At 48.0% G+C, this 23,781-nt stretch overlaps 1 protein-coding gene across 1 annotated transcript in view; it reads left to right on the top strand.

Moving 5' to 3' along the window:
• The window catches only part of ANKRD11 (ankyrin repeat domain 11), a 137,727-nt gene extending 115,775 nt beyond the window's left edge, over positions 1-21,952 (top strand). The window contains 8 exon segments of the mRNA XM_023761098.1: positions 1,176-1,318; positions 3,653-3,800; positions 4,251-10,879; positions 15,396-15,494; positions 15,581-15,724; positions 18,273-18,293; positions 18,296-18,367; positions 20,967-21,952. Of these exon segments, the coding sequence (XP_023616866.1) occupies positions 1,176-1,318; positions 3,653-3,800; positions 4,251-10,879; positions 15,396-15,494; positions 15,581-15,724; positions 18,273-18,293; positions 18,296-18,367; positions 20,967-21,152 (7,442 nt within the window). The 3' untranslated portion in view covers positions 21,153-21,952.
• Positions 21,953-23,781: the final 1,829 nt, after the last annotated feature.

Here is a 23,781-nt window from a genome sequence, read left to right as displayed (position 1 = left end):
CCTGGCAGCAATAGCCTTGCACTGGGATCAGCCTGGCAGCAGCAAGAGTCAGACCCTGGGCCCCTATGGTTCTTTGGGTGTGTTCTAGATGCATGAGGTAGATGTATAAGTTGTTATTTCTGAGATGGAGGAATTAGTGTTTCTTGGAAAGTATTTAAAAATCATTTTGTTTTTCTTTATTTGTAAGAGAATTGAGGAATTTTTAGCTACATTACTCTACTGTGTTATATAAACCCCAATTCTGTGCTGAGAATTCATTCTTCCTGGCTCCTCAAGGAGTGCCTCTGGCATATTTAGGAAGAAGTCATGTCGCCTAAGCAGAGGATGCCTTTGTGCCTGTCATCCCAGGGACACCTTCCCATCTTCCAGGGGAGAAATGTCACCCTGAGACTCTGCTTTTAATATGACAAATGGGTATGCTTCCCTGACCTGAGACAGGCTGAGGGAGGGCCCCATAATTGCATTTCAATGTTGCCCTTTTTTGCATAAAATATTTCCATTATGCCATGATGCATAATCAACAAAATTGAGCTGTTAAAGGGGAATAAGAACATAAGATGAGCAAAGGAATCTTCATGCAGAATACTTCTAGATTTTTCCCATTGCCCTAGATACTAGTTGATAGTATCTGACCAACATCTAATTTAACACCTTTTTTAAAAGAAGCAATTGTCCTTTATCAAGATTTTTCACAGCACTGGAATTTGTGTCCAAAGGAGTGGGCCCTGTTTGCACACTGATGTGTGTGGCCACTCTACCTGGTGGCAGATTGAGGCTCTGGGCTACCGCCAGGGGAATTCTCCCGATGTGGCTTCATCTATGTGCTCCATAGAGGGTGTGTTTCCAAAATGGGAGATTTTTCTCCCCAAATGTTGATGGATGAGCCAGACTGAGGCTCTCCTCATGATGCTGTGTTCACCAGTCCTCCACCCTTATTGTTTAAGATTAACCCTGCAGATGGTTAATCTGTAGGGTTAACAAGCCAAATATCCCTGAGCATACAAGAGGCACCACAGTAAAAAGCATTCAGGGTTTCCCTGGATCTCTAGCCTTTCAGTGCAGAGCAACGCCCTCCAGGGCTCTTTCTTGTCATCAGCTTCCTTGGAGTGCTGCTTTGAGACAGGAATGACGTTCCTGAGGATTAAATAACATATGTCCTAAGTGTCTGTTTCCAGGCTGGACAGCACTGCATGAGGCATGTAACCGAGGCTACTACGATGTTGCCAAGCAGCTGCTGGCTGCGGGTGCAGAGGTGAATACCAAAGGTCTGGATGACGACACGCCCCTGCATGATGCTGCCAACAATGGGCACTACAAGGTGGGTCTCTTGTCTGACTTCCATATCGTTCTGTAGCTCCTGCCTCTCTGTCTTCGTTGTCCTTCATGTTTGCTGGGTAACTGAGAAGTTAGTCTTTATCCCTCACCAGAGCTGTCCTCTCTGACCAGCCCAGCTTTCTCATCCTGGATCAGCACTTGGATGGCCTCTCACAGTTCCAACAATCAGTACTGTCTGCATTGTGTGGGACAGGGCCCTGCTCTGGCCACGCAGGTGTAGTTGGGTTTTAGTAGGTGACCATCATACCGATAGGAAGCGGGGATCCTGGGGATTGCTGCTGGACCCTGTCCTTGTCCCTGTGGTTCTACTAAACTAGGGAAGGCCTTGACTGATGTGATGCTGAGGGGTGTAGCCAGTCCAACAACAGTGAGTACCCCAGTGCACGGTTTCCCCTGAGAGGACTAGGCTTCCTTGGGGAAATGACTATCTCCAGGTCTGAAGCAAGAGATATACTAGTACATGATGTGCTTGGTGCATCTTGTGCTACCAGAAAGCAAGGCAGTCACAAAGATGAAGTCTTGCTGCAGTCATTACCTGAGCCATCTTGACGAGGCCCCTGCATGGTGAGGATGATGACACCAGTAGATCAGAAATGCTCCTTATGACAGCTCTGCCTGGTCACTTTTGGCAGATACCAGGGAACCAGTAGCATCAAGAGTGTGATGAACATAATTTGACACGTCGTTGCAAGGGAGAGAGAGATTGGGAGGGCACTCTGAGTTAAAAGATTTCTGAGACAAATAGAGAAATCTGAACACTGATTATATATTTGATGTTAGGAATTATAGTTAACTTTTTAGGTAAGATAATGGCATTATAGTTTCTTGATTTTAAAGAAACCTTTTAGAGAAATATACTGAAGAAGTAAATGAAATGTGTGTGATTTGCTAAAAATACCTGGAGGAGTGGGCAGATGTGGGTGACATGAAGCTGACTGTGAGCTAGTAGGTGAGGAAGTAGAGAGGAAGGAAGTCGTCATTTGAAATCTCTCTATTTTTTAAATTGTCATTTTGAATCTTTCTATTGTGGAAAATGCCAAAGAGTGTGGAGTCATGGTGGGAGAGGCACAATAATGGCCCCCAAAGATATCCCCATCCTGATCCTGGAACCTGTGACATGTGACCTCACATGGTAAGGGGGCTGCAGATGGAAAAAAGTGAAAGACCATGAGATAGGAGATGATCGTGGATTATCTAGGCTGGCCCAGTGGCCTTCAAGGGTCCTGACAACAGAGATCCTTTCCTGGCTGTGTCAGAGTTGCAAGCAGAGGCAGGAGGGAGGAGGACTTGAGGGAGACCTGAACTGCACTGCTGGCCTTAGAGTCAGGGGCCATGGCAAAGGAATGCAATGGCCTCCAGCAGCTGGAATGGCCTTCAGCTGGTAGACAACATGGACATGGAACCAGAGTCCCCCTCACTGCCAGGAACCCTATATGCATGGAAAGGAAAGAGCCAATACCACACATCAGCTGGATCAGGGGGACTGATTTTGGACTTCTGACCTCCAGAATTGTAAGACGAAGGTGGTGGTGATTTGTTAGAGCAGCAATAGGAGACTGTCCTGATGGAGCAGTAGAAATTGTAACTACTGAGTGAAAATAGAGTATGTGAGTAACAAGAGTTCTATCCTTTTTAAAGATTCTTCTCATGCTCTTACCTCAGACTGGACTGAATTTAATATTTGTACTTCAGTGAATCAGCTGTCATGGGCATATAATCAGCCCAGGTTGCTGACAATAAACAGTTGAACAGAGCTGTTAAAAGATCACCTTGAGTGTTTCTGACCATCCTTACCCATATAAAATAAAGCACTGAAGAGATTATCTTATTTTCTAAAATAAATGAAAACATAAAATAAACCAGCTTGCAGAAGCTTGGTCTTTGTTTCCTCTCTCTGTAAACCCCCCTCCAATAAGAAACTTCCCCCTAAACTAGTAGAACCTTTTCATGATCACTGGACCCTGTTGGATGGTGAGCTCATCACATTGGCAGGAGGGGAAATCTTATGTGAGAAGATTCCAGTAAAGTGGTCGACTCGTCATGAGTGAAGAGGTCTTCTGTGGGAGTTGGAACTGTTCTATCTGCAAGAGAGCCTGGGAGGGGTGCCAGGATTCTGTTAGGGTCCTTCCTGTGGAAGAGGCACAGGTCTAGAGACCCCACCAGAAAGGGTTGTGCACACCAACTTCTGGCCCTCTGCCTTGGGTTGTTCCCTGGTTAAGCTCAAGGTTCTCTGAACAAGTTACAGTTTTACACGGTTACTATTGTACAGTCAGTGTTTCTCAGAACACATCCTCAAGCACCTGCTACTGTCTTGTAGGTGGTGAAACTGCTGCTGCGGTATGGAGGAAATCCTCAGCAGAGCAACCGAAAGGGCGAGACACCGCTGAAGGTGGCCAACTCCCCGACCATGGTGAACCTCCTGTTGGGCAAGGGCACCTACACATCCAGTGAGGAGAGCTCAACTGGTCAGTGGCTGGGCATCAGGCTATGTTCAGGGTGGGGGTCATGGGTGTGGGAGCAGGGTGTGTGACACTAGGAGGTATAAACCTCAGTACTTCTGTGATAACAGAGGCAGATCAGCACACCAGGTCCCAACCTCCTAGACACCTGGCACTTACAGGAAATTCTGGACTGAGGACCTGGGGTTTCAGTACTAAAAAACCTGCAGGCTTATCCTAAGATACCAACCTGTCTTTGCACAAACCTCTCTTTGGTTTCCTTCAGCCCATGGTTGGCCTCAGATTTCACTAACTCAAGTGAAGTGCTTTTCTGTGGGGTTTCCAGGACTCTCATCCTAGGGTGACCACGTGCTTGGGGAGGCCTTTCTCTAAGTCACCTCTGAGACAGCTTTCCCCCATCCATGTCTGCAGGTGTTTTGAATCTGCCTCTGACATCTTTCTCCTTATTTCCAACAGAGAGCTCAGAGGAGGAAGACGCCCCATCATTTGCACCTTCTAGTTCAGTTGATGGAAATAACACAGACTCTGAGTTTGAGAAAGGACTAAAGCACAAGGCTAAGAATCCAGAGCCCCAGAAAATTGTGACCCCTGTCAAGGATGAGTATGAGTTTGATGAGGATGACGAGCAGGACAGAGTCCCTCCAGTGGATGACAAACATTTACTGAAAAAGGATTACAGAAAAGAGACTAAATCAAATAGTTTTATTTCTATACCCAAAATGGAAGTGAAAAGTTACACTAAAAATAACACGATTGCACCAAAGAAAGCGGCTCACCGCATCTTATCAGACACATCAGATGAGGAGGACATCGGAGTCACTGTGGGGACAGGAGAGAAGCTGAGACTCTCTGCACACACAATTTTGCCCAGTAATAAAACACGGGAACCTTCTAATTCTAAGCAGCAGAAGGAAAAAAATAAAGTGAAAAAGAAGCGAAAGAAAGAAACAAAAGGCAAAGAAGTGCGGTTTGGGAAAAGGAGTGACAAATTCTGTTCCTCCGAGTCAGAGAGCGAGTCCTCAGAGAGCGGTGAGGACGATGGGGACTCGGTGGGGAGCTCTGGCTGCCTTAAGGAGTCCCCGCTGGTGCTGAAGGACCCCTCCCTGTTCAGCTCCCTGTCTGCTTCCTCCACTTCATCTCATGGGAGCTCTGCCACCCAGAAGCATAACCCCAGCCACACAGACCAGCATACCAAGCACTGGCGGACAGACAATTGGAAAACCATTTCTTCTCCTGCCTGGTCAGAGGTCAGTTCCTTATCAGACTCCACGAGAACAAGACTGACCAGTGAGTCTGACTGCTCCTCTGAGGGCTCCAGTGTGGAGTCACTGAAGCCGCTGAGGAAGAGGCAGGAGCATAGGAAACGCGGCAGCCTACAGAGCACTCTGTCAGAGAAGAAGAGCTCCTTCCACCCCAGTGTGGACGGTGCCATTCCCAAACTAGACAAGGAGGGAAAAGTGGTCAAGAAACATAAAACAAAACACAAACACAAAAACAAGGAGAAAGGGCTGTGTTCAGTTAGTCAGGAACTCAAATTGAAAAGTTTCACTTATGAATATGAGGACTCCAAGCAAAGGTCGGACAAAGCTATACTTTTAGACAATGACATTTCCACTGAAAACAAGTTAAAAGTATTAAAGCACGATAGAGATCACTTTAAGAAAGAAGAGAAGCTTAGCAAAATGAAGTCAGAAGAAAAAGAATGGCTCTTTAAAGATGACATAATAAAGATCTCCAAAGATGAAAAGTCACTCAAGAGAATCAAAGACACAAACAAAGATGTCAGCAGGTCTTTCCGAGAAGAGAAAGACCGTTCAAATAAAGCAGAAAAGGAGAAATTAGTGAAGGAAAAGTCTCCAAAAGAGGAAAAACTGAGACTGTACAAAGAGGAAAGAAAGAAAAAGTCCAAGGACAGGCCCTCAAAATTAGAGAAAAAGAATGATTTTAAAGAGGACAAAATTGCAAAAGAGAAGGAAAAGACTTTCAAAGAAGATAAAGAAAAGCCCAAAAAAGAAAAAATTTACAGGGAAGATTCTGCTTTTGATGAATATTGTAACAAAAGTCAGTTTCTGGAGAATGAAGACACCAAATTTAGCCTTTCTGATGATCAGCAAGATAGGTGGTTTTCTGACTTGTCTGATTCGTCCTTTGATTTCAAAGGAGAAGATAGTTGGGATTCTCCAGTGACAGACTATAGGGACATTAAAAATGACTCTGTGGCCAGGCTGATCTTGGAAACGGTGAAAGAGGACAGTAAGGAGAAGAAGCGGGAAAACAAAAGCCGGGAGAAGCGAGACTACAGTGAAAAACGGAGCGACAAAGATGCTTTCTTTAGAAAGAAAGACAGGGACTATCTGGATAAAAACTCTGAGAAGAGAAAAGACCCAATTGAAAAGCATAAAAATATCCCCAGCTATCTTTCAGAAAAGGACAAAAAAAGGAGAGAGTCTGCTGAATGCGGGCGAGACAGAAAGGACAGGGATCTGAGCGACATCTGCAGGGACAGGAAGGACCCTCTTGAGGTCACCAAGGAGCGGAAAGATGGCAGAGTGAAGGCCGAGGAGGCGTACAGGGAGGACCTGAAGGAGTATAGTTGTGAAAGTGTATTCAAGGACAGGTCTGACTGTGACTTTGGGAAGAGTCTGGAGCCTTGGGAAAGGCATCATTCGGTGAGAGAGAAGGAGAAGAAAGACGGCCTTGAGAAGGAGAAGAAGGAAAAAATAAAATTAGAAAAATATAAAGATAAGTCCAGTGACAAAGATAAAAGTGAAAAGTCTATCCTTGAAAAATGTCAGAAGGACAAAGAATTTGATAAATGTTTTAAAGAGAAAAAAGATACTAAAGAAAAACATAAAGATATACATAGCAAAGACAAGGAAAGAAAAACATCTCTTGACCAAATTAAAGAAAAAAAGGAGAAGAGTTTCCCTGGAATCATCTCAGATGACTTCTCTGAAAAAAAAGATGAGAAAAAGGGCAAAGAGAAAAGCTGGTATATTGCTGATATATTCACAGATGAAAGTGAAGATGAAAAAGATGATTATACAGCAAGTGGATTCAAAATTGGAGAGGCCAGTGAAATGCAGAGGGCAGACAGCCTCCAGGAAAAAGATGATGGGAGGGAGCCATACCCCTCAGACAGACACCGGAAGCACTCTGTTGACAGGCAGCACTTAGAGAAGCAGAAAGAGAAAGAACTTAAAGAAAAGAAAAAGGAAAAAGGAACCACAGAAGGGGCGAAAGATAAGAAAGAAAAAGTCTTTGAAAAGCACAAAGAGAAGAAGGATAAAGAGTCGACAGAAAAATATAAGGACAGGAAAGACCGAACTTCAGTTGACTCTATTCAGGAAAAGAAAAACAAACAGAAGCCCTCCGAGAAGGTGGAGAAGAAGCCCTCTGCAGAAGACAAGGCCAAGAGCAGGCACAGGGAGAGGCCAGACAAGGAGCACTGCAGAGAGAGGAAGGTGTCGAAAAGTGCTGAGGTGGAGAAGAGCCTGCTGGAAAAGTTGGAGGAAGAAGCTCTGCATGAATACAGAGAAGATTCTAATGACAAGATTAGTGAGGTGTCCTCTGACAGCTTCACGGACCGAGGGCAGGACCCAGGCCTGAGTGCCCTCCTGGAGGTGTCTTTCACAGAGCCTCTGGAGGAGAGGGTCAAGGAGAATTGCCCACAGGAGAAGCTGAAGGAGAAAGAAAGGCATAGGCACTCTTCATCCTCATCCAAGAAAAGCCATGATCGAGAGAGGGGCAAAAAAGAAAAGTCTGAAAAAAAAGAAAAGAATGATGATTACAAGGACATTGGCAGCAGAAAGGACTCCAGCCAGTATGAAAAGGATTTCTTGGATGCTGATGCTTATGGTATTTCTTACAGTACAAAAACTGACATAGAAGATGAATTAGATAAAACCATTGAATTGTTTTCTACAGAAAAGAAAGATAAAAATGATTCTGAAAGAGAACCTTCCAAGAAAATAGAAAAGGAACTAAAGCCTTATGGATCTAGTGCAATCAGTATCCTAAAAGAGAGGAAGAGACGAGAGAAGCACCGAGAGAAGTGGAGAGATGAGAAGGAGAGACACAGGGACAAGCACGGTGAAGGGCTCCTGAGACATCACAAGGATGAGCACAAACCTGCAGTCAAAGACAAGGACAGTCCTCTAAGTTCCTTTAAAGATAAATCCAAGGATGAAAGCCTGAAACTCAGTGAGACCAAACTAAAGGATAAATTCAAGGAAACTTTAGATAAAGAAAAAGGTGACTCTGTAAAGATCAGCAACGGAAATGATAAGTTACCACAGTCTAAAGACTCAGGCAAGAAAGATGTCAGGCCCAGAGAGAAGCTTCTGGGAGATGGCGATCTAATGATGACCAGCTTCGAGAGAATGCTTTCCCAGAAAGATCTGGAGATTGAAGAACGCCACAAACGGCACAAAGAAAGAATGAAACAGATGGAGAAGATGAGGCACAGGTCTGGAGACCCTAAGCTCAAGGAGAGGATGAAGCCAGGTGAGGACATGCGCAAGAAGAGTCTGGATATCCCTCCAAAGAAGCCACTGGGACTGGACCCTGCCCTTAAAGACAAAAAGCTCAAGGAGTTGGCTCCTGTTCCACCAGTCCCTGAGAATAAGCCCCACCCAGGACCAGCTGTGGACTCCAGAGACTGGTTGGCAGGACCTCATATGAAAGAGGTCTTGCCTGCTTCTCCTAGGCCTGACCAGAACCGGCCCACTGGGGTGCCCACCCCCGCATCTGTGGTGTCTGGCCCCAGCTACGAGGAGGCAATGCACACGCCCAGGACCCCATCCTGCAGTGCTGACGACTATCCTGACCTCATATTTGACTGCACAGATCCCCCACCGGTCTCCAGCACAGCTGCCAGTGCTTGCTCCCCCTCCTTCTTTGATAGATTCTCTGTTGCAGGGAGCGGGATTTCGGAAACCCCAAGTCAGACGCCTACAAGGCCTCTGTGCACAAACCTTTATCGCTCAGTCTCTGTTGATATCAGGAGGACTCCTGAAGAAGAATTCAGCATTGGAGACAAGCTGTTCAGACAGCAGAGTGTCCCTACCACATCCAGTTATGACTCACCAGGGCAGCACTTGGAGGATAAGGCCCTTGTGCCCCCAGGTCCTTCGGAGAAGTTTGCCTGCTTGTCTCCGGCGTACTACTCCCCAGACTATGGCATCCCCTCCCCCAAGGTGGACACTCTGCACTGCCCACCCACAGCCGTGGTCACCACCACCCCCTCTCCAGAGGGTGCCTTCTCTGGTTTACAAGCAAAGTCCCCCACTTCACACAGAGATGAGCTGTTGGCCCCATCCATGGAGGGGACCCTTCCCCCTGACTTGGGCATTCCCTTGGATGCCACAGAGGACCAGCAGGCCACCGCTGCCATCATCCCCCCAGAGCCCAGCTACCTGGAGCCCCTGGATGAGGGCCCCTTCAGCACGGTAATCACAGAGGAGCCGGTTGAGTGGGCTCATCCTGCTACCTCGGAGCAGGGCCTCTCTTCTAGCCTACTTGGGAGTGCCCCTGAAAACCCTGTCAGCTGGCCCATGGGATCGGACCTTATACTTAAGTCTCCACAGAGATTCTCAGAGTCCCCAAAACATTTCTGTCCTGCCGAGTCCCTCCACGCTGCTGCACCTGGGCCCTTCGGCACCACAGAGCCCCCTTACCCGGTCTCCCCTGTCCCATATCCTCTGCCGGTCCCTGAGCCAGGACTTGAGGAAGTTAAAGATGCCTCTGCAGAAGCAATCCCAGCTGCCATTTCCACTGCAGAAGAATCAGCCCCTTTCGCCTCTTCCTCCAGGCTGGAGTCCTTCTTTAGTAACTGCAAGTCGCTTCCTGAAGCGGCCCCTGATGTGCCCCCGGAGCCTGCGTGTGTGACCACCGTGACTCAGGTGGAGGCTCTGGGTTCTCTGGAAAATACCTTCCTGGAAAATGGCCACAGTCTCCCTGCCCTGGGACAGGTTGATCCAGTGCCCTGGCCCGATGCCTTCCCCAACTCTGAGGACGACCTGGACCTGGGTCCCTTCTCACTGCCAGAGCTTCCTCTGCAAACTAAAGATGCTTCTGATGTCGAAACAGAACCTGTAGAAGAGAGTCCTCTTGTTCCTCCAGAAAGTACCCCTGCAGGGGCCCCTGTGGTCCTGAATGGTGGGGATGTGGCTGCATCAGCTGCTGAGGAACAGCTCGTGCTGTCTCCTGATCAGGCAGCTACCCGGCTCCCTGCTGAGCCTGAGCCTGAGCCCTTGCCCTCAGAGGGGCCAAAGCCAGACATTGTTCTGGAAACCACAGTGGAAGCCGAGGCTGTGTCAGAGGGGAGGGCCCCTGAGGCCTCCGACTCCAGCCTGGGGCTCACACCAGCACCCCCAGAGCAGCATCCACTAGGTAGTGGAGATGAGGAGGTAGAGGGCCCAGACCCCTTGGCAGCATCCCACAGCACACCTGAGCCCTCTGGGGACAGCCCTGCACAGGCACAGGTGGTGAACGGGGCTGGCCCCCATGACAGTGCTGGGCTTGAGGGGCCTTCAGGAAGCGTCCAGACTGAAACTACAGAACCAGAACCCAGACCCACAGCCGAAGCCCCAAAAGCCCCCAAAGTGGAGGAGATCCCCCAGCGCATGACCAGGAACCGGGCTCAGATGTTGGCCAACCAGAACAAGCAGAGCTCTCCTCCTTCCGAGAAGGAACCTGCCCCTGCCCCTACCCCCAGAGCAAAGGGCCGATGCTCTGAGGAGGAGGACCCCCAGGCCCAGCACCCACGCAAACGTCGCTTTCAGCGTTCCAGCCAGCAGCTGCAGCAGCAAATGAACACGTCCACACAGCAGACACGGGAGGTGATCCAGCAGACACTGGCTGCCATCGTCGATGCCATAAAGCTGGATGATATAGAGCCCTACCACAGTGACAGATCCAACCCGTACTTTGAATACTTACAGATCAGGAAGAAGATCGAGGAAAAGCGAAAGATCCTCTGCTACATCACCCCACAGGCACCCCAGTGCTACGCTGAGTATGTCACCTATACAGGCTCCTACCTCCTAGATGGCAAACCGCTCAGCAAGCTGCACATCCCAGTGGTGAGTGCCAAGGTGGAGCCCCAGACCCCAAGGGTGCCAGTCGATGGGTCAGGACCCTGTTTGCTGTATGTCTAAATGCAAATGCCAAACTGTTGGGATGCCAGAGCTTGGAGTAGGTGTGCCATCCTGGGGACCACCCTCCAACATGGATGTCCATGTTGATACAATCCCTCTGGGTCAGGAGATCCAGTTTCCTTTGTCATTCATCATTTTTCCTATGTCATCTCCCCATCCAGTGCCTGACTGGGTCATTGAGTGCCCTTGGGTCCATGCCCACGCCCTCTTGACTGTCACCCACAGCTGTGGCCGCACCCTGCATATCTCCAACTAGAGTCAACCCTGGTGCTGCTCAGTCCCTGGTCTCCCCAATGTCTTGCTGACCAAGGCCCCCACCTCCATGTCAGGCACACCTGCACAGCATTCCCCCTTTCTGTATCTCAGTGCCTCCTTTCAACTCCCCCCTCCCTTTTTTTCACATAAAAGTTCTTAATTTATTAGTCCTCTTATGAAAAATCTACACAATCACCACAGATAGTCACTGAAGATTCCACTCTCCAGTTCACTTTTAATAGCACCAACATTGGCCTTTGCAGTTCCTGCCTGACTTTCTTCATTCCCGTTCTTGCATTTCTTTCTGTTTTCTTGAGGTCTTCTTATACAAGTCTGTTTTCTTTGCGTAATCCAAGGAATCATAAATCATACCAAAGCAGCTGTCATACCAAAATGGGTTCTGAATCCAAATACAAAGATGACATTTGGTGTGGTCTTACACATTTTGGCTAGTTTTCTCTGAATTTGTCTAAGGTACTGTTGCCTTCCCAGGGTGAAGGACATCAATGACCATTTGTTTCTGCTGAAGTAACCTGTTGGCTCATGAACTTCCTGGTCCAGATAGTTAACTGTGTCATTCATTATGGCAGCTAATCTTCAAGCAGCCAAGAGCAAAAGAGTGTTCTCAACTTGTTTTAACAGCTAAAGGCCTTCACGGGGATGTATGGCCTGGCTCCAACCCCAGCCCGTCACCCTTGAACTCCTCTACACCTCTTATCCTGGTTCCCAGCGGTTCCATGTTACTGACCTGAGGTCAGGCCTCAGTTCTCGTCCCACTGGAGCACTAAGTGACCCTGGCACCTTTGTCACCTGCTCAAAGCACACCCTTCATTGGGCTTCCAGGCTTCTCTACCCAAGCGGGTCTGTCCTCAGCACCCACCTGTCTCTGCACTGTACCCAGGGCCTCTATTTTCTTTCTTTTTTTAATATATATTTATTGATTTAAGAGAGGAAGGAAAAGGGAGGGAAACATCAATGATGAGAGAGAATCATTTGTCGGCTGCCTCCTGCCTGCCTCCTACTGGGGATTGAGCCTGCAACCCGGGCATGTGCCCTTGATTGGAATCAAATGGGACCCTTCAGTCCACAGGCCAATGATCTATCCACTGAGCCAAACCAGCTTGGATCCTCCATTTTCTTTCAGCCATTTTCATCCGTTGATGGCTCACCCTCCACCTCAACCTGATGACTCTTGGTCTGTGCAGATGTGACACATTTAATCCCCGCTTTGCACGTCACCCTCCACTCTTATCCTCATGCCATAAGCAAATTCATCTATATGGGGTTCTGCAGGCCAGCACCTCCCATGTCACTGCTTGTCCCAGTCCACTCTCTCACCTAGGCCAGCTCCTGCTTCCTCCTTGCCCATTGGGTTCTGTTCTCTGCACAGCAGGCAAAGAGATCCTTTTATAGTGGAGACAGATCTCTGCCCTCTGCTCAGCCACAACCTTCCTGACTTTTCAGGACTCCAGCCTAATGTGCTCCCAGGGGTCACCTGTTCACACAGTGTGCAGTTGACTTGCTTCATTTCTTAGACCATTCCACCCCTTTGAAGAAAAGCCAGGACTTCGGTTTGATTTGCCTATTAGGCCCAGAATGAGCCTCAGTCACAGCTGTTGAAAGGATGCTGGTCAGGATTCCCCAGAGGGAACTTCCTGTCCCAAAGGAGGGTCATGTTGGATATATGTGTTCTGCTGTCAGATCTTGGTGTTCCAAAAGTCAGTATCTATGCTGGCTCTCCATCAGGCAGTAGGCTCAGCTAACCAGGATTGACACCCAGCATCTTCTGAATGAGGGTGAGTGGCTCTGAGCATCAGGTTCAATGGCTGAGGCATGGGGACCCAACTACCAGGGCCACCACCCTTCCTGCCCAGCCCAGCACTTTGTTCCCAGGGAGCATGGCTAGTTTTGAACCCAGCGGGATGTCATTAGCATAACACTCCCTTCTCCTGGTACACTAACCCCGAGCTGTTCTAGGGAGGGGAGACTGAGGCAACCTTGCCCTTGTCTGGCCTGGGAGGATCCAGCTGTCTGCCTTCATCTGGGTCACTAGATTCTGAAAAATCTGGCCTAAGATGTGTTGTTTGGTGAGTCTTTTTTGTTGTTTTATTGTTTAAATTTTAGTTACCAAAATAAAAGAGTACCATGACAAAGTTTAGAAAATAAAATAGTAGACGTCATTATACTCCTACTACCCAGGGTTCACCCAGTCAGTGGTCTATACATCTCTACTTCTACTGGATTCATGCCTTTTTAGAAGAAAGCTCTGTTTTACTTCCTGTTACCACATAATTGAGCACCCAGGCTGTTGAGTGAGGGCAACAGCGGTCAAGCTTTCCTGGATTTCTCACCAGACCAGAGGCTTGAGGCCTTGTTCCAGCAGCTGTGGCACCAGGTCTTGGTGCTTTTTCTTGAGGATCCAGAAATGGTGGTGCCTTAGAAATACTAAAACCCGAAAACAAGAAAGGCTTACACCTAGATGCGCCACTGTGTTTGTGTCTTCCCACCTGGTACCACCTATGGGTGGCCCAGTAGAGTCAGAAGAGGAAGGCACACCAAGACCCCATGGGGCTTGGTCCTTTGAGGCAAAGGGGATGGAGCAGAGCCTGATGAGCGAGGTGTGCCATTGAAGAAACCAGCTAGATGTTCTAATGTCTTATTTTGAGCTAATTTTAGACTGACAGAGTTGAAAGCACAGAGTATATGTTGTGCCCTCACTGGGCTCGGATGCATCTCCTCCTGGGTCTCCAGGGCTGTGGTTGGTCATCCACCCCTTGTCTTCCTTGAAAGGCACAGTTTGATGACCCTTTTGAGGAATATTGATTAGATGTTTGGTCTAATGTCCACACCTGGATGGAGGGACATGTTTTTAGTGAGACTGCACAGATGTGACATGAGGTCTTGGTGTGTTATGTCTTGTTCTTGGTGTCAGCAGTCGCATTGTGGCGCAGTTGCTGTCTTTCCCTTTTTAGTTGATAAATATCTTGGGGAAGGTACTGTGAAACTCTTAAGGCCTATTATCCTCGAGCTTGTGCCTATTTTAGTCTCCTTAATGAATCTTGTCTGCAGCAGTCAGTCCTGTGGTGTTGGCCTAATGATTATAGTCTACTTCCCTCTCTCTGTATTTATTGATTGGAATGCTCCTGTAATCCAACAAAAATCACCATTACTTATTTTGTATGCAAATTGTTCCAGCCTTAGCCATTAGGAGCTCCTTTAGGTTGCTCCATCTTTCTGAGCATGCTCTCACTTTACAGCCTCACAAGATGTTCCAGCTGAGTCCTGTCATTAGCCACGTGGTTCCTTCTAGTGGGAATGGTGCTTAGAAACCACATCCTGGGTGCAGGATGTGGTCACTGTCCTGAGTGACATAGCCAGGTGAGGTGTGTTACTCTGCATCCCTCCATCTGGTCTACATTGAAATCTTGACTTCATCATGTGCTCGCATCTTCCTTCTTTAAGAGAGAGATTCAGTTCTTCTTACTGCAAGGTGTTTACTGGCCTGTTCACTCCCAGTATACATGTCTCATTTCACAAGTGCTGGCCCATCCATGAAATGCCTGCACTGGTTAGATGGCATTTATGGTGGTTCTTCTGGTCTTTCGCCTAATGATATCTTTTCCAAAGTAACCCAGGCCCCTCACTTCCCCACTCTGACCCCCAGCAGGACAGTCAGGCTCTGTTGTTGCATGTGTTCCATGTTGGCACCTGCATCCCATTTGGTGTTAGAGTTTATTTGGGGGACATGAAACCTCACTATTATAAAAGGAAATAGCCCAGCATCCTCCTCCTCTCCTCTGCCCCATTTGCTCTTCTTCTGTCTTTGTCATATTTCTTCTGCACAAACAGCACAGCATATGTGTTCTTGATCTCTACTTTCTTGCATGAAGGGTAGCAGTGTAGACACTCTGTACTTTGCTTTTTACACTTCACACCATCTCTGGAACTCATTCCCCTTCATTCTTTTTCATAGCTGCATAGTGCTCCTTTCTGGGCCAGGTTCTATGCCATTGTTCATTTGCCTGCTCTCTTGTGTATGAGCATCTAATTGTTTCCAGAAAATTCCCTGGTGTGTCTACATTTTGTGGGACCATAGGTGTGTCTTCAGGTCAGACTTAGTCACTATTGCTGGTGCAGGTTCCCAGCCTCCACTAACCCCCCTCCCTCTCACCCTTTGTGACTATAGATTGCACCCCCTCCCTCCTTGGCGGAGCCCCTGAAGGAGCTGTTCAAGCAGCAGGAGGCTGTGAGGGGGAAGCTGCGCCTGCAGCACAGCATCGAACGGGTAAGAAGAGGTCTTGCATGAGGGACTGTGGGCCTGGGATATATCTGGCCGTATTGGGATTGGCTCATATGGTTTCTGTCCTCCAGGAAAAACTGATCGTCTCCTGTGAACAGGAGATCCTGCGGGTTCACTGCCGGGCAGCGAGGACCATCGCGAATCAGGCGGTGCCATTTAGTGCCTGCACCATGCTGCTGGACTCTGAGGTCTACAACATGCCTCTGGAAAGTCAGGTCAGTGGTTGCCAAGGTTGTGCACTCACACTTGTCTCCTAAGAAGATCTGTGCCCCCACAAACTACTCTGAACACGTGAGCAGGTCTGCCCTCGGGACAAGGAAGGCAGGGGTGATCAGATAGCAGTACATGTAATGCTGATGTCATGAGATGCTGCATGGGCTCTTCGAGGCCCCATTCCAGGGTTCTCACAAACATAGGCTCTTAGGTCACTGGGTTGGACTGGGCCTTAGTTTCAATCACATGAAGAGTTAAACTTTCCTCTAAAACAGTGGTTCTCAACCTTGGCTGTACATTAGAATCACCTGGGAATCTTTTTAAAATCCTGATTTCTGGGCCTCATCCTCCGGAAATTCTGTTTCTTTGTTATGGGGTGGGGCCACAACATTAGTAACAAAGAAACAAAATTTCCGGAGGATGAGGCCCAGAAATCAGGATTTTAAAAAGATTCAGGTGATTCTAATGTGCAGCCAAGGTTGAGAACGACTGCTCTAAAATATACAAATGATTAGGATGAATAGCACCTAGAGCTGCTGCATAAATAGCCTCTGCAGCGAAGACCCCCATAGGAGGCTGTCATGCTGGGGATAATGATGGCCTTGCATCAGCATGGTGACATTGGCAGCCAGGCCCTGTAGCCAAGGGCCAAGAGGTGTGGGAGCCTGTGGCTGCTTAGCATAGCAGTGGTTCCCTTCCCCCTCCCCAGAGTCCTGTTAGAACTTTCCTGCTGATCTGATTCAGACTGGGCAGCAAAGTCCAGAGCAATGCCCATCTGTCCTCCAGAGAGGCCCTGCCTCATCCACCCCAGCTGATCATCCTGGCTCCCCTTACCCCTAGGGTTAGATTTGTCCCATGTGGTCATACCCTTTGCTTCCCCCACCAAACCTGACCTGTCATTAAACATTTGGGCGCCCCTGCCCCCATTGGTCTGCTGGGGTGCAAGACTGTCCCATTAAGTGGCTCTGTCTGCTGGCAACCCCAAGCTTCAGGAGATTTCAGCTGCCTCTTACCCATCCATGGACACAGTTAAAATTTAAACTGTGCAAAGTGGTCTCTCATGTCCCCAATTGTCCATCTTAAGCCTGGCTGCTTCTCCTACCTCCTACTGCCTGCCGCACTCGGGCCTGGCCTCCTGAGGCTGTCTGCCCTGGGTTTTACTCCCCAATTTATTCTCTTCCCTAGCAACCACTGTGACTTTTTTAGAAACAACCCAGTGTGCATCATTCTGGGCCTGCCCTCTGCTTCTTGCCCCGCTCATGTTGACTTTCCCAGAATACTGTTGTTCTCTTGGGCCTCTCCTGCTGCCCCCCTTCACTGTTAGGCCTTGGCACCAAGAGCTCTACTGACAGATGCACCTCCTGGCACCCTGGCTGGCATGAACTCCTGCTGTGTCAGGATCACATGGACCCCTAGGGTTCTGAGCAGCATTTCTGGTTTGGCTGTGGCTGTGTGGTATCATACAGTGGGTTTAGTGGTTTTAGTTAAAAAAATTTTTAAATTAGTACATTAAAGATTTTCCATTCACTTAACATACATTCTTGAAGGATATGTTTGAAAGTTTCCCCACTTAATTAACATACTATGTATCGAGACAAGTTTTTCCTAAAACAAAACATTTGTCAACAAACTATAAAACAAAATATTTGGTTGGGGATCAAGTGATTACTTTGGGGTTAGGTGCTTCAAAGGTTTGCATCTAAAACAAAAAAGGAAAGGAATCTGGTGATCTTCAAGGGATTTCCTACATTCCTTCTGAAGGTTCAAGAGAGAAGGCCTCAGGGTGCACTTCTTCCCGGTAAATATGTTTGGTGTGGAGCCTGGGCTCAGCCACCAGGTGGTCGGTCGCTCATGTACCTATGGCTGAGAGACTTTCACATGTTCTTCTCAGCACGCCATCCACTCCAGCATCCAGGGAGAACCAGACAGCAGGAATCTGAAAACTACTTGCTCCATTGTCTCCTGGTCCCTCCTAAAGCATCCCTGTTTGTAAACTGCAGTCCATCGCAGGCAGAGATGTTGCCATACTTAAGAATGGTGACCTCAAGGTGTAGTACTCCTACAGAGTGAAACCAGGAGGCTGGCCCTCAACCACCTCGGGCCTGTCAAACACGCTTTACGAAGAAAAAAAAAAAATTTACCTCCAGTGTTTACAACCAGAAGTTAAAACACATACCATCACCAGCTTTACCATGTGCCTGTGTGTGGCCTCCAGAAACAGTGCAGGCCAGAATCTGAGGGCTTCCCAATTCTGTTTCCTATATGGGTGTCGTAAAAGACATGCAGAAAGCCCTCATGGATGGTACCAAGTCGTCCCTAGGGCAGCTCCATCACGGACCACATCCACCCAGGCATATTATACAAGCTATATGGGGAGGAGGATGACCAGGGTCATACTGGTTTGTCTTTTAGCATGATGACAGCATGTGGATTCAGGAATGAGACTACAGCTTTCATTCTTCACTTAGGAAGGAGGATTTGAAACACCCTGCAGGTTGCTTTCTCCATTGTTCCCTTATCAAACGCCCATACTTGATTTTCTTCCTCCAGGGTGACGAAAACAAGTCTTGTGAAGAGATCGTTTCAACGCCCGCCAGTTCATCTCCTGGCTCCAGGATGTGGATGACAAGTACGACCGCATGAAGGTGAGTGCACTGTACTCCCCTCAAACATTACTTGGGCTGGGAGCCCCCAGGAGTCTTCTGGGATGCGGGGAGGCTGCTGCTGGGTCCATGTTTGGAGGTGACAGTTTCAGACTCTCTGAACCCAGCAGATACTTTCAGGGTATCCCCACCCCCATGTTGCCTCCTTAGAGTATCTTCCCTCCTGTCCAGGTATGCGGGGAGCAGCTCCTGTCACCAGCTGGCGGTCAGACCTCTGTGGGACCCCATCTTGAGCCCTCCACAGCATACACCCATCACCACTGCTCTGGATGTGCTGACCAGTGCAGCAGGCCAGAGGATGGGTGGGAGATAGAAAGATTAGCAAGTAAGAAGCACATCCTCATCTTCAGTTGCTAGAGTTGCACATGGGCATGGGGTCACTCATGAGAACGAGCTGTAAAACTTACCAACAATTATGAGCCAGTTACAAAATTAACACACAGGTCAGCACCACCCTAGGAAGCTCCATGAGGCAGGGCTGAGTGGACTGTGCCTGCTGCTCTTCTCACTGCGAGCTACAGAGCTGGTGGAGGGGAACCCCAAGCTCCCCCATTCCCAACCCTGTATTACCTGTACTTGAAGAGTAAGACAGTGTTTCCAGGATTCCAGCCTTAACCTGTGCTCCTTACCTCAACGGCCCATGACCATGGTGTCATAGCAGTGCACACAGGTACCACATGAGGTAGACACAAAACACAGAGCAGAGAACAGTGAGCCCATGTGGCATTTCAGGCCCTAGCATCTCATCATGATGTGGGTGCAGGTGCAGCTGAGGTGAGGCCCAGCTTCCAGGTGACAGTGCAGTCACACCATTGCTCTCAGCCAGGCTTGAAGGGAGCCACAGGGAAGATTTCCCAATAAAAAGAGAAATAATCTTTAACCACATTAAAATTAGACTTTGTACATTAAAAATGCCACATGAGTCCACTTTCCTTAGTGGTCCAAAGAACTTACAAACTAATAAGAAAAAAGGTGGATAGAAAAAGAAATTAGTGAAGAATGTAGTCAGTTTATGAAGATGAAGCAGCCACACCTTCATGAGGCCATGTGTTGTGTGACCATTTGTTTCAGAGCCACAAGTTAAATTAGATCCTATTTAGAAGACACACTGCTAGCTTCCTCTGCAAGTTTCTGCAGTTGGGGACATGTCATTTGGTAGTTTTGTAGGGTAAATAGTATCTATCAAATTTCACAATATTTTGGCCACCTAACCTAGCGAGTCCCCTTGAGTCATTTAAAACTCGGGGAAATGTAAAAAAAAAAAAAAAAAGTTCATTGGGAAAACCCAATAAAATAGAAACCCAGAAGCCCATTGATAATTCTGTGATTAAATGGAGTATGGGAACATCTGAAGATGTAATTACTACAAAATATTTTAAATTAGGCAAACATGGCCCAGCCTGTGAAGGTATCTGAGCTGCTTATAAAATGGGTCCATCTTGAGGTTCAGACACATTGCAGTGTACACTTGAAGACAGTGCAGAGCCATGGCTTCCATGCTGCAGCACTCAGAGGTTATTTCCAGAAGACTAAAGATGGAGGATTTTTATCCCCCACCCTCAACACACTTTTAAAAGAACAATTATTTTAAAACAAATTATACATTGTGATATTCCATCCCAAATATTTGTGTGCACACTTAAGAAAAGATTATTTTTCTGTACAGTCACTGTAACAGAGTCAAACTTTGTTAATCCAAAGTATGGTCTACTTACTACCTGCCATGTTTAAATCCCCTTTGTTCCCAAAATGTGCCCAACCCTGGACCCACAGGTGTTACATTTGGTTATGTCCCATTTCAGTAATCCAGTGGGTCATTATTTGTTTTTAACTATACCTATTTAATATGATTTAATATCCATTTAATAATATACCCATGAAGATTAAACACTTTAATACTAAACCCTAGATAACCCTTTTTAAAAATGAAGTGTACTTTTAAAAGATACAACTTCTGCCCTAACCGGTTTGGCTCAGTGGATAGAGCGTCGGCCTGCGGACTGAAAGGTCCCAGGTTCGATTCTGGTCAAGGGCATGTACCTTGGTTGTGGGCAACATCCCCAGTAGGGGGTGTGCAGGAGGCAGCTGATCAATGTTTCTATCTCATCGATGTTTCTAACTCTCTATCCCTCTCCCTTCCTCTCTGTAAAAAAATCAATAAAATATATATTTTTAAAAATAAATAAAAGATACAACTTCTATAAATGCAAATGAAATCAATATCACCACACATAAATTAGAATTGTAAACAAAAGAAAATCAGTTGCAAATTCTAATTAGATGCTGTTGTGAAATCCATGGAGAATGAGGACACAGAGCAGGGATAGTCTCCTCATGTGGTCAGCAAGACTACTCACAGGGCAGGATGAGAAGGCCAGGGGTGGTACTGTGGGCCATTCAGAGGGGCAGGCCATTCTGCTGCCAGAGCTTGGCCTGGGTCCCTCAACCCCATCCTCCCAGTGGGTATTGAGGCAGGGGGAGTGGGCACTGGGGACCCAGGCCCAGTCCTCTTAATTAGGTACTTGGGGGCTGGGCCAGGGTCTTGTTTCCACTTCCCTCACCTACTGTGCTTTCCATGCAGACGTGTCTCCTGATGCGGCAGCAGCATGAGGCTGCAGCCCTCAATGCTGTGCAGAGAATGGAGTGGCAGCTGAAGGTCCAGGAGCTGGACCCAGCCGGGCACAAGTCCCTGTGTGTGAATGAGGTGCCCTCCTTCTATGTGCCCATGGTAGACGTCAATGATGACTTCGTGCTTCTGCCAGCCTGATGCACCACAAGGACAACTGCACAGGACACAAGCAAGGGCCACATGGGTCAGCCCAGCACTGCTGCCAAGTCCAGGTGGCGGAAGGAGACCTTGTCCCTCAGGTGGGAACACCCAGGGAAAACCCTGCACTTTGCCCCCCTGGAGCACTTCTCTTTTATACCAGCTGCCAAGGGAGGACAAGGAGACCTCGGGGACACAGACACGGCAGCCTTGGGATCTGTTTTCCAGCCAGCTGCACGGGCATTTCAGGAGCTGCAGAACGGATTGCGTTTTTAAAAATCTCTTGTTCCATTCTGATCAACTAAAGGAAATAAAATTAAGGCGTCCACTTCTCACAAACAGTGACCTTCAGGTTGGAGGGCAGGGAGAGTGCCATCCTTGCTGCTGTCCTGTTGCCATGGAGCTGCTGACAGCCACAGGCCTCAGACTGGGGCTGGGACGCTGTGCTGTGCGAGGGCCAGCTGCGCCGCCCACCTGCCTGCCACAGAGGGACACAGAGCCAGGACTCTCCAGTTGTGTTTTTAATGGAGTCAAATCCACGTGGTTTGTATATTTTTTCCTTTAATCTTGGGCATTTTGTTTCTCTTTCTGAGAACATAACTTGAAACACTACAGAGCCAATAATCATATAAAAAGTGTACCCGTAAACGCTGTACAGTTTTATACACATTCACAATGTACTTTTTGCTGCCTTCTAGATAATTTATTTTGCAACACATTACTGCACAGTTGTAAATAACTTATGTACTGTAACATCACTTCAGTTATGTGTAAAGAAATAAATAAATTAATTAAATGCTCTTTGTACAAGACAGTCCCCTTCCCGGGAGGGGCCAGTATACAGGACTATGAGATGAGGGTTGCTCCACTGAAAAATTCCATTGTCTTAAATATTTTTCCTCCCAAATGATTAGCTTTTGATTTTGAAACAAATTATACAATTGACCCTTGAACAATATAGTCAAAAATCTTTGACTCTCTCAAAACTTAACTACAAATAGCCTACTGTTGACCAGAAGCCTTACTGGTAACATAGTTGATTAACACATATTTTAATGTGTTATATTATATACTGTATTCTTAGAATAAAGCTAGAAAAAAAATGTTATGCTATATAATAAAAGGCTAATATGCAAATTGACTGAACAGGGGAACGACTGGTCGCTATGATGCACACTGACCACCAGGGGGCAGATGCTTAACGCAGGAGCTGCCCCTGGTGGTCAGTGCACTCCCACGGGGAGCGACGCTCACAGCAGTGGTGGCGGGAGCCTCTCCCACCTCCGTGGCAGCGCTAAGGATGTCCGACAGGGAGCGGGCCTAACCCATCAGTTGGACATCCCCCAAGGGCTCCCAGACTGCAAGAGGGCCCAGGCCGGCCTGAGGGACCCCCCCCCCCCCCCCCCAGTGCACGAATTTTGTGCACCAGGCCTCTAGTTAAAATCATAAGAGAAAATACATTTACAACATTTATTGGGGAAAATACACATATAAGTGCACCCGTACAGTTCAAACATGTGTTGTTATAAGGGTCAAATGTATTTTCCCCTCCTTTCTTGCCCTTCCTGAAAGGCTCTCCTCCTCTGCCCCAGGAGCTGCTCAGTTCACAATGGGGTGGATTTAGTTGGGGAGGCCGTGGCCCAAACCGCAATCTTCACATCCCATACCCCAGACAGACAAGAGCCTGGGGCAGAGCCATCAGCTCCTGCAAAATACCAAGACTTTCTCTCTTCAGAGGAGAATGAGGACATGGGAACATAGAGAAGACCAGCCTTTGGCAGCCAGAAACATAACAGGATGCCTGCGTCATCTGTCCTGAGGAAGAAAAGAGTCTCTCTCTGCTGGGGCAGCCAGTCTCTGGGCATCATGGCATTAAAAAGACCACTGCCTAGGCCTGATAGCTCTCACTTCCTGGCTTTACCTGTTCCCTGTGCTGAGAAAACTTCTGCTTGGGGATGAGTCTGCATTGTTAACAGGTTCTCCAGGGCAGCAGCAGCTGGTGTGGGGTCCCCACTTTAACAACCTGGTGCTAACAAAACCAGCTCCCGGGGCAAGAGTTGGAGGTTTGATCCCAGCGCATCCCAGGAGGGGGCTGGGGCATTTCACAGAGCAAAAAGGGCATTCACACCTTGTGCTTCTCTCTAAGGAGAACACCTGCAGGAATGGGATGAGAGCCTGTGTGCTGGCTCCAAGGTGTGCCAGATAGTCTGGGGGGGTGTGGGGGCCACCTTCATAGTAGGAGCTCCCAAAGTGGCATTTTCTCCTAAACCACCCTTACCCCATTCTGTCTACAACTCCTGTTCTGACTCCTGGCTCACAGAGAGTTGGCTCCCCCAACACCTGGGATGCTGCAGGAATGCACAATGTGTGGAGGAGACAGGTTCAGGTAGCAGGGTCTGGACAGCCCTTTTCCTTGCTCATGTCTTGGGATCCCTCAGCCTCGTCTCCATGCTTTGTATACCTGGTGGGTGTAGCAGAAGCTGTAGGAATGAGTCCAGATCACCAGCTCTGCCTCACAGTATTCCAGAGCGGGATTCCTGGTGCCATGTCCACTGCAGAGCATCCTGCTCAAAAGTGCACCCCAGAATGGCCTGAGACAACCTGTGACCATTTTCTCCTCAGGTGCAAG

Source organism: Myotis lucifugus, unplaced genomic scaffold (assembly GCF_000147115.1).
Source record: "Myotis lucifugus unplaced genomic scaffold, Myoluc2.0 scaffold_198, whole genome shotgun sequence".
Classification (NCBI taxonomy): Eukaryota; Metazoa; Chordata; class Mammalia; order Chiroptera; family Vespertilionidae; genus Myotis; species Myotis lucifugus.
Note: the sequence above shows the minus strand (reverse complement) of the source record. Positions and strands in the feature narration are given on the sequence as shown.